This window comes from Silene latifolia, chromosome 11 (assembly GCF_048544455.1).
Source record: "Silene latifolia isolate original U9 population chromosome 11, ASM4854445v1, whole genome shotgun sequence".
In the NCBI taxonomy this organism is placed as follows: Eukaryota; Viridiplantae; Streptophyta; class Magnoliopsida; order Caryophyllales; family Caryophyllaceae; genus Silene; species Silene latifolia.
Genome location: NC_133536.1, coordinates 201,888,900 through 201,900,493, shown reverse-complemented (window position 1 = coordinate 201,900,493; position 11,594 = coordinate 201,888,900). Strand labels below are relative to the sequence as shown.

At 33.6% G+C, this 11,594-nt stretch overlaps 1 protein-coding gene across 1 annotated transcript; it reads right to left on the bottom strand.

Moving 5' to 3' along the window:
• Positions 1–10,283: 10,283 nt before the first annotated feature.
• LOC141614683 (uncharacterized) lies at positions 10,284–10,964 on the bottom strand. The gene has a single exon (XM_074433427.1). It carries the CDS (start codon positions 10,962–10,964, stop codon positions 10,284–10,286), a length of 681 nt encoding a protein of 226 aa, XP_074289528.1.
• Between the last annotated feature and the right edge of the window lie 630 nt (positions 10,965–11,594).

Sequence of the window (11,594 nt, the reverse complement as noted above, 5' to 3'; positions counted from 1 at the left end):
CAACTTCCAAAAGTCATTAATAAATAATAACATTATTACTTCTTGAGAACTTATATTTTTTTGAAAATATATAGAGTTAGTAATTCATGAGAGAAAGAATCAAGTCAAAAACTCATAAGGTCAATTTATAATGCATTTTAAAATTATTTGGTCGAAACAGAAATTTTACAACAACTTGGCATAAACTTAGGTCAACTTGTAAAAATCACTATAAAATGTCAAAAATTTATCTTGTAACATGGCTCATCAAATTGAAAACATATATGAGTCTATTAAACAGTGGAGTTAGAATTATACCAAAACAATAAGTAAGTTTTAAATAGCAAATTTTACAAAAACATGGAACGAAAACATTACTGTACAGGAATATTCTGACCTCTGTCCAATAAAATATTTATTTCTCCTAAACCGTACATTATTTAAGCATGAAACCAGTGGCATATGAAATCTAACTAACAAGGCTATCACACATAAAACTTTCGTGTATAATTATTAAACATGCAGTAAATAGCAGCCAAAGCAATCAAGGATAAAATTTTGAGAATTCAACCAAATCACATTCTTCACAAATTCACGCAAATTCCGTAATACTTCACATGTCAATCATACTTACGCCTCCCAAATACATGACAGCATACTTTCCCCATATCCACATGCTTATAACAATGCTTAAAATCATATAACATCCCCTCTTCTCAAAAGCAAGGTTACGTCCCCGTAACCGCAATCATTAATGAAAACAATCTTCATACAAAGCAAACAAGGAATCCTAAAAATAAACAATATTCATTTTAAATCGCCTCACGCTTCAATATCTCTCAAGGTAACCGGTTCAAAACTGAAAGGGCCAGGAGTTTGGTGTGAGGGGGCCCCTAACTCATACCAAGTCATAAGTGGGCTCCTAACAGTTTTTATCCGGGTTCATTTTATTAGACACATCCTACATTCATTTTAAGTTCATTAGTTAGGTCTGAGGATCTTTTTGCTCTGATACCACTTTGTAACACTTCCATTTATTTAGGAGCCTTTAGCTAGACATTCCTATATAAATAGGACTGTTACCATCTCGGTTTTCCGAGGTAGTGAATAACAAAGTACAACAATACCAAAGTACTTTAATTAAAACTGAGCGATTACATATTATTATAACTTATTCAATCTAGACATAATATAAAACTTGATATAGCTGGCAGCGGAATAATTAAAGTGATTACTAATCTAAGTGATCTAGACAGCAACTATGATCCAAGTCAAACTCACGTCCCAATGCTCACAAGTCAGCTAATCTTTAGTACCTGTCAAATCTACTCCCCATTATGATTCATCACAGGTGTTCACGAATACACAGTCAACCACGAGTTTGAGTGGGATAAAATACATTAAAGTAGCCAATATCTCACAATTGTCAATATTCCAATCTCAACTGTTCACATGTCACATCTCGACATCAATTGTCCACGTTATCCACCAGAGACTAAGCCTGTGGCCTTCCAATTAATCACACACGTTATCCACCAGAGACTAAGCATGGGGCTGTCCAATAACCACTCACATGATCCACCAGAGACTAAGCCTGGGGCAGTCCAATCACCATACACATTATCCACCAGAGACTATGCCTGGGGCCGGCCAATTCTCATAAACCATTCCACAACATAATCATATAAAATATGCACAACTCCAACAACTAACAATATTAATCACCCAATTAACTCAATTAAATAAGCAGTCATAAACCAATCATCTCTCCAATAACAACCATGTATTAAACACGGAAACAGATTTAGTTGAGTAGATTATCCTACCTGATCAGCAAGTCTAATTAATGCAAAGCGACTCCAAATAATTAAAGCAATCCGAACCCGATTATAATTTCTTCACAAATCGTCACCTTTTATCGCTAATTGCTCCTTCCGTCTCTTAAATCTCCTTCTTCTTTCTTGTTGAATTATTTTTCAGATTTATTATATATTTATAGTCTAGGTTTAGGGTGTATAAGATACCAATTAGGAAACTATTACTATTACCTTATTATTATCATGCAACTATTATAATAAACTAGTATTGGTGCCCGGCTTCGCCCGTGCTACCTCTACTTACCATTAATTTTTTTTTTCATTGAATAAAATTACTTAAAATTGCATAACCCATAAATTTATCATTAATATATTTTTCTATGATATCCTAAAATTACGATTAAATAAATTTTGAGACAAATTCACTACTCCCGTTGTTTCTACCACTTTCACTAATCTCGCTGATTATATTCTTACTTTTCCTATTTAAATGAGTGATTACTATCATATAACTATATCCAATATTACAACAATTCGTTTCTTTACTGACGAAATTACTTTTACTTCTTAGACATGCAATTTTAAGAGGTTTATATATTTTTATAAATATATTACATATATACATTAAATCAAATCGAAAGAATTATGCAATATTATAAATTTAATAAAATTGCATAGATTTTAAATTTAATATATAATTTTATGATGATAATAATTAATACCATAAGTGTGCATGTTTATACTAATTAATTATACTATTTTAAGGAAATTGACCATCTTCTAGTCTTCTATAAATATTTAGGAAAATTACCAAACATCTTCTTTCTTTTAGTCTCCTTGAAATTGACCATCTTAATTAATTATTTTATTTTAAGGAAATTGACCATCTTAATTAATTATTTTATTTTAAAGAAATTGACCATGTTTTAGTCTCTTACAAATGTTTAGGAAAATTACCAAGCTTCTATATAATTTAATTTTAACCCAAACTATATAATATTTGCATTGAGATCCTTTAATCGGGTCCATCACACGGTGCTAGTGATTTAAAACTATATAGTATAATTAATTTGTATAACTTTCTTTAATTACATTGAAGTCCCTTGGTTTCTGGATTTAATATATAGTATTGATTATATAATTATTTTTATTACACATTATACTAATCTTTCCATAAGTAGGATTACCATATACTCCTTTAATAATTATCATACACTAATATTATTAGGATTATTAATACTCTAATTATTATTACCTTTACCTATTTTATACTCTTTATTAATATTATTATTAAATCCCGAAACAATTCCCGACTTGCTTGATTATTAAATTTCGGTCCACTTACCCCATATCACACGGCCCAAGGCCTTATTACCAGCTAAACCATGGGGGAGCCAACTATGGTAGTCAGCTAGACGAGGCAGGGACGTGGACCGGCGGTGCTGGCTACTTATCCGGAGCATATTAGGGATCGGGGACATCCGGCACAGGTGGTGGCGAGGATATGGATGAGGATGCGGACATCTGAGCTCCGTTTTGATTTATATGGTCTTGTTGTTGGATATTTTGTTGGATTTCGTATCTCACTTGACTTTTGTTTTTACTTTGGATGATTGTAACCGGCCATAAGGCCAATACTTGTTTTCTTTTCTCCATATTATTTGAGTCGCCAAGTCCGGGATTCTTGCGTTGGTAGTGGACATGGTACGTGTTTTGCAGGTGAATCTTTCATGACATGAGTGTGGATTGTGAAATATCGCATTCTGGCCTAGAAAACGCGACCGAGCACATGATACTTGGCCGAGTATCGAGTACTTGACCGAGTACTCGCCGGTACTCGACCGAGTAGACTGGCGTTTATATCCGTGGTTTCTTTAAGATTGTAGTGTGATAGAATTAAGTTGTTTTGTTTAGTTTTGTTTTATACATATTCATGTGTATCTTGGTGTCGGTATGGGCCTGGTATGGTATGAGTATGGTCTATATGGTGACGGTACATCGGTTTGGCTTGGAATTAAGATGAAAGAGAAGTGAGAGTTAGTATGGATGATGGCATAGTAATAACATCGTACTTGTTGGTGTTTATATTGTATATGCCTTTTATAGCTTTGATGTTTGCAAGTCAGATCATTTCTAAATTGCATGAACATGGTTGTCCTACTTATGTCCCATACATGCTTTCGTATCTGTTGTATTTACATATATGCATACCTCATTTTTATGGTTGCAGTGAATTTCGGGGACGAGGTTCCTTTTAAGAGGGGTAGATAACATCGCGGCAAAATAAATTTCAAGTTAGCGAAACTTCTTTAATATTGTTGCTTTTAAGTCTTTAAGTTGTCGCTTCATAACTTAAAACTATTTTTTGACATGAGCTTTGTTTCTAAACTGTCGCTTCATAACTTAAAACTATTTTATGACATTAGCTTTGTTTCTAAAAGGTTTAGTGGTTTGCATATGGTCGTCAAAATCCTGTCGTGTAATGATAATAACCTTGTCGTGTATACGTTGGCGTTATTTGGTATTGCATAAGTTTACGTGGTTTTCCTTGTTGCATAAGTACTATGTGATCCCTTGAGTTGCTTTGTTGTGTTGCTATGGGAAGTGTGGGACGAACTTCAGGGACTAAATTCCTTTTTAAGGGGGAAGACTTTAATACCCGCCCTGTTAGGGACCTGTTGACCGACCTATTGACCAAGGGAGGGCCTTAGCAAGGGAGACGGGAGAGATTAGTTAACTAAAATAACTTGTTACTTGACCTAGCTAGGGTTACTCGGTCGAGTAGTTAAGATACTCAACCGATAGGGGTACTCAACCGAGTATGTCCATACTCAACCGAATACCTCGTCAGTCAGCGCGTTATTATAAAACGCGGAGTCTTAAACCTAACTCATTTTCGACGGTTCCTTTCTCTATCAAAAATCTAATCTAATCTCTCTCTCTCTCTCTCTCTCTCTCTCTCTCTCTCTCTCATCTCACCCTATACTTCTTATATGGTCTTGAACACTAACCCAAGGAGAGAGACGGTCTATGCGTGAAGTCATCGATTCAAGTTATCGCCATCGTCGGCATTGGTTTACGTCTCAAGGTGAGTTTGTGTTTAGTTGTTATCTTTCAGTAGATCTTGGATAGTTTAGTGATAGGATATGGTTGCTGCTTGTAGGATTCATCATGGAGTCGTGCTTGACTTGTATGATGGACGTACTTTCATGGTGTAGCGAAAAAGTAGGGTTTCCCTACTCAGTTGACTGCATATTTAAGTATAAGGTGGTGATTGTTTTACTGGCATGATTACTTTTATTGTTGAGATTACACCTTGGTTTTGACATGTCTATATTGGTATTATGAGCTTGGTTGTTTGATTGTCTGTGGTTTTTTAGGTGCATCCTCGGGTGAGTGGAGTCATCATCGGGAATGGCTTCACGCCCTTGATTCGCCCTTTGTGGTTCCCGTCACAAGGGGATGTGCATGTTAATAGACATGATTTATTGCTCTTTGCGATGAGCAGGGCTTAGGTGGGCAAGGATGTGGCCCCCCACTGGCGGTGAGGGTCTCCTATTGCGATGAGAACCTGGCAAGGCTATCCACTTCAGTGTGTAGTCGATTACTGGTTACTTTGGAGTTTGGAGGAATGTGTATTGATGGCTTGGTTGTATTTTGGTTGTCTTGCTTATCTTGTTTATCCAGTGAATTGACCTCGTGTTATGTTTTTAAAACTGTGGTGATCCATTCGGGGACGGTGAGCAGGTGTTGGTTGATATGTTACCTGCGGGACGTGGAAAATCGAGTCATCACGCTGTCTAACTAGTTGTCGTTGTCACTCATGCTTAGTGGTCCTTTTTGTTGTACCAGGGTTGTTTTATTTTGTTAGTTGTATAACCTGTAAGAGACAAGTAATAAAATATTTTGTTATTGTTTATTTGACCTACTTACCTCGGTCAACCGAGATGGTAGCACCTTTATATGCTGGGGTGGTCCTTGGTAAGGCACCTTGGTATATGAGGGTGTTACAGCGAAATAGTTGTTATATAGTCGTTGGTGACCATCTTCCCGATTCCTCTCAATATACCTTCTTTTTCGTCGAGGTCGTCTTTGAGGAATTTGAGGTGGTTGCTTTAGTGATTGTAGAACTTGATTAAATAAAATATGTTTCTGTTATCTAAATTATTCCGAACGTTTTTCAAAACGTTCATCCGAGGAATAATTTGAAGACAAGGAGGAATTAATATCAGCATACGTATCAGAATTAGTAGGATTTATACTAGGACCCACATTATTTGAATCATTTGAATTCATATAATAAGAATTATCTGAATTCATATTATTAAAATTAGGATCCATATTATTAAAATTATTAGGATTCTACTAGGACCCACATTATTAAATTATTTGAATTCAAATAATAAAAACACTTTTTTGTTTAGTTGAAAATAACCTATCTTTGGATGTTTGCGGATGTCTTGTCGACTGAATGAACGTAGCCTATTTTGGGTAAATACAACTCGTTAAATAATAACCACAATCATATTGATTACCATTTATCATATAATTAACGCGTGGCACAGACCCATTTCATAAGGCATCAAAAATTGGAGAACGGTGTAAAACATTTAAATCATTTGTCGAACCTAGAGTATCAAAGTAGGAATGCCATATCCATAGATCTTGTGAGGCAACCTTTTTTTCCAAAATTACCGTTGGACTTGAATTACGCCCTTGAAAGTGCCCTTGCCAAGCTTTTAGGCGGTTCTTCCATTTCCAACGCATACAGTCTATGCTCCCCAACATTCCTGAAAAACCTCTAGATGCTCCGATTTGAAGTAACCTTTGAGTGTCTTCAACGGTTAGAATCCATATTTATTCATTTCGAAAGTGAGAAATAACTGCATCAGTAAAATATTTGAAACACTCTCGTGCGGTTGATTCACCAATTCTTAAATACTCTTCGATCCTGTTGGCGGAGTCTCCATAAGCAAGCATTCTAATTGCCATAGTGCATTTTTGCAACGAGGTAAAACTGTCCCTACCAGTTGCATCAGGCCATCTTCGAAGTATTCATTAGCGGCTTGGACATCATTTACCACTCGCATAAACAAATGTCTACGCATTCGAAATCTGCATCGAAACATCTCATTTAAGTTGTGTACACCGCGTTAAAGTAGTCGTTGTATAGTCATTGGTGACCATCTTCCCGATTCCTCTTAATATACCTTCTTTTTCGTCGAGGTCGTCTTTGGGGAATTTGAGGTGGTTATTTAGTGATTGTAGAACTTGATTAAATAAAATATTTTTCTGTTGTCTAAATTTTTTCGAACGTTTTTCAAAACTTTCATCCGAGGAATAATTTGAAGACAAGGAGGAATTAAAAGCATCATACGTATCAAAATTTGTAGTATTCATACTAGGACCCACATTATTTAAATTATTTGAATTCATATAATAAGAATTATCTGAATTCGTATTATTAAAATTAGGATCCATATTATTAAAATTATTAGGATTCTACTAGGACCCACATTATTTAAATTATTTGAATTCATATAATAAAAATTATCTGAATTCATATTATTAAAATTATTAGGATCCATACCATTAAAATTATTAGGATCCATATTAAAATACTAACTATATGGAGATTAGAGAGATTAATTAGATAGAAAGAGAAATATGAGAATATATGTAGAGATATTAATATGAGAGATGAGTAATAAGTGTTGGAGTATTATTATATTTACTAGCTTAATACCCGTGCAAAATGCACGGACATACATAGTTTTATTCTATAAAATTATACGAAGTATTAATTGGTAGAAAATCTATTTATTATAATATTGACTTATAACATAAATCAAATCAACATTACTCTAAGAACTTGAAGAAATAATACTAATTATTAGCTTTTAAATAATATTACAATATTAACTTATAACATAAATCAAATCAGCCCTTTATAAGAGGTGGTCATGTTATAGGTAATTATTATCTCTTGAATAATTACAATGTTTAATTTGGGCATTTGTCACCAAACCGTATCCGTATACACGGTTTTTCCGGGTACCCGAAAACTGTATATACGGTTAAACCGTATCGAATCCGTGTAGTGATTTTTGCGATTTTTAAAACCGTATACCCGATAAACGGTTTTGCTCACCCTTAGAAACTATCAAGATAGTATAACATTCCATTGATAGTTAGTATAATATTCCATATATATAAATCCATTCAAATTTAAACAACTCTCCGCTTCCTTAAATGATGGAGTACAACTTTTCATAGATTTCATTTTCTTTAACAACTTATTATATTGTAAGTGTAATATGTTTGGAGAAAATTCTTTTACAAATATTTTTATTCCTAACAAAATGCTTTCGTAAATTACTCCCTCCAAGTGAGCAAATAATTTTTTTTATGTGATAAGATCATAAGAATCTCCCCAAAAATCAATGACCTGCATAACTTGTCGATTCATTTCATCGAAGCTCTCCATGACGCTAACTTCTGGATTTCAAATCTGAAAGCTAACAAAGAAATTTAAACTTATATTTTCGTTTGCACGACAACTTCATAAAAGATGAGAAGATAAAACTTTTCTTTAACCACAAATTCTTGTATAAAACTGTTTTACACAGTATTAAAAATATCTTCAAAGTTTGATAAGTTAAGAAAAAAAATAAAAGAACGTCTGTTTCATACGCACAAAAAAATGAGAATAATGCTGAGATAAAGTTAATAGAACAATATCAAAACCCCTGCTTAGTAACATAATTATTCAACAAATGGACCAAACAATTTGCAAGGTAAAAGTTTGTTTCAATTTCTCTACAAAAATCACCACGTAAAAAGAAGACACTATAAACATAGTTTTACAAACAACCTGTGTTTAACAATAAAAAATGTGGAGTCAAACAACTTATTCACAAAATGGACTAACTACTCCTTTTTTTCCGGTCACTTGTTTAACTATTTTTTTTCGTGTCTCAGTCAATTATTTACCTTTCTATTTTGAGAATGTCTTTGATGAACAATTTGATCCTCCTCTCTCAAATTAAACCACTTGTCATCAAATAATTGATACTCTCCTCTTTTTCTTAGTCTTTAATGGCAAAACCAAAGGTAAACAAATGATTGAGACGGAAAAATACTACTCCATAATGTCCAGTATCACCACTTAACCATCCGTAAAAAATGGATTAATATAGAATCCGTAGATTAATTCGATACTCCCCCATCCCAGTCCAACTTTCTATTTTTTATGGATTTAAAAGAAGCTAATAAAGCGAAAGGATGGGAGATTTATAGTGTATTAACAAATAATAAAAATAGAAATGCCAATAATCTTTTGTAGTCATCCTAATCAATTCATACTCACACTATGCTATTGTCACGGGTATCAAATAATTAATAAAACATTTGAATAATTACATGAAGCTTAGATAGTAATTTTAAAGATCAAAATATAAAAAAAATAATTAGGGGGTATGGAAGCTTACTTGGTTGAATTTATGGAGGAATCTTCAATGGTTAATTCCCGTGACCTCCTAGTTTAGTAAATCTGCAATTAAATAGATTTAATAAACGATTATCCAACATTGAACTTATTAGTCCAATAATCAGGTTGATTGAAAAAATGAGATGATAAATCAATGGCAACATATACTTTGAATCAAATCATAATGTATTTAACAAATTAGTCTATAGATTACATTAATTGAAACATTTTATCTGCTTCACAAAACCATCAACTCGATGCATTTTGAATTCAATCAAATAGAAGAGACGATGAAGAAAATCATATAAAGATGTTAGATTTTTTTTCTGTTGGATCAGAGGACTGCGAGTTAGCAAACGGATGTGGAGATTGAAAGTTTTAAGAAAAATAGAGAGATTGAGGGTAGTAAAAGACGATGGCAAATTGGCAATGAAAGAGATTTAGTAAGCAACTTTTTAGAGTTTTTAGTTAGATTAGTCAATAGATAGGTTTGAGAATGGGCGGGAGAAAAAATCATGTTGTGGTTGTTTTTTATAGTTTTATATAGATAGATAATATTTTTCATTTTAAATCGTTGGATTGATATTTGAGTTATTTGATCTTGGTCGTTGGATAAGATTGTAGATAAGAGATAAAAGATAAGGATAAGATTGTGTGTAAGAGATACGGATAAGGTTAAGATTGTGTGTAGATACAGATAAGGTTCAGATTGTGTGTAAGAGATAAGGATAAAAATAAGATTGGATAAATTAATAGATAAGATTTTGTCAGATAAATTGATAACATAGATAAGTTCCATTCGTTAATAATAACAAACAACAAATAGAAAACTTATAACAATTAAAGCTTACAACAATTAAAACATACAACAAATAAAACATAACTTATAATCTTCAAGTTCGGGAGGCAAATTGGTTTGCTTAAATAATTGTTGAAGCGCATTAAAATCGCTTTCCTTTTTTCATTCTTACTTCTCTTCGTTTAGTAAACTCCATCCTTTATTGATGTAACTGACTCCTCGCTTTCTCAACCTCCAGCTTACGTTGTTGAATGTCATGCTCCCGGGCGTTTGTTTCAGTCCACATTACTTTCATCTTATTCACTTCGGCTTGATTATTAGAATCAACTCTAGAAGTACTACCATCAACCTTGTTCTTCCCTCTATTTCTCTTCGCAACTTTGACACCTTCAGATCTTTTAGTAGCCATACTTTCGTCATCAAGAGAAATAGGTGTAGAGTACTCTTCACCCTCAAGGCGTACTCTTTTCCCGCTACTGTTACTTCCATCGTTACCACTAACTCGACTTGGAGTGCTCCCATAACTCACATAATTAGCGTATGGAGAAATTGATATTTTCCATTTTTCATAAGGTTTCAGTATGTTCCAAGCATCCTCCAAAGCGAATTTGCCTAGTTTGTATAATTCTCTGGCATCAGCGATAACATCGTCTTCATTCATCCCACTCCCCTTCCTCCGGGTGGCTAATTCCATGCTTCCACTCCATTTCATGACTTGGGTTGAGATTCTTTGGAATCGACCATCAAGGATAGCACGAGTTCGTTTCTTCAAGACACCGGGTTTAGCTTCTTGGACCTCATCGTAAAACGACTTAACCCTATTCCAAAATTCTTCTTTTGCTTGGTTCGTGCCAACTATACTATCTTCTAAAATCCTCATGAATGAGAAAAATTAGGCTTCATCTTCTGCTACAGGCCATTGAGGCCATTGACTAGATCTATCGGTATTCAAAGTGGTATTGTTTCATTCCCCGTATCAACTTCCACTTCAGTATCATTTGAATTGTGGATAGTTGGGGGGGTTTGCGATAAATCTCTTGCTTGATGAACGGGTTGCGAATATGGGGGAAAATGAAGTAGCAATAGGCCTAATTGGTTGACAATAAGTATAATTAGGATTAGAACTACGATAATTATATGATAATGAATGAGGTGGTTGCATTTGATAAGGATATTGAGAAGGATGGTAATTATTATTATAATTAATATTAGGATTCATATTATTATTTATATTAGGATTCATATATGTAGGATTCATATTATTATTAAAATTTGAATTCATAATATATATATATATATGTGTGTGTGTGTGTGTGTGTGTGTGTGTGTGTGTGTGTGTGTGTGTGTGTGTGTGTGTGTGTGTGTGTGTGTGTGTAATTTGGAGAGATTAAGTAGAGAGAAAATAGAAGAAGAAGTGTGAGAAAATATATTGATATTAGGCTCATTTTATAGAGGGTAAAAAATTATGAATTATGATTACTTTTTTGTTGTAAAAATAAAATAAATTAAT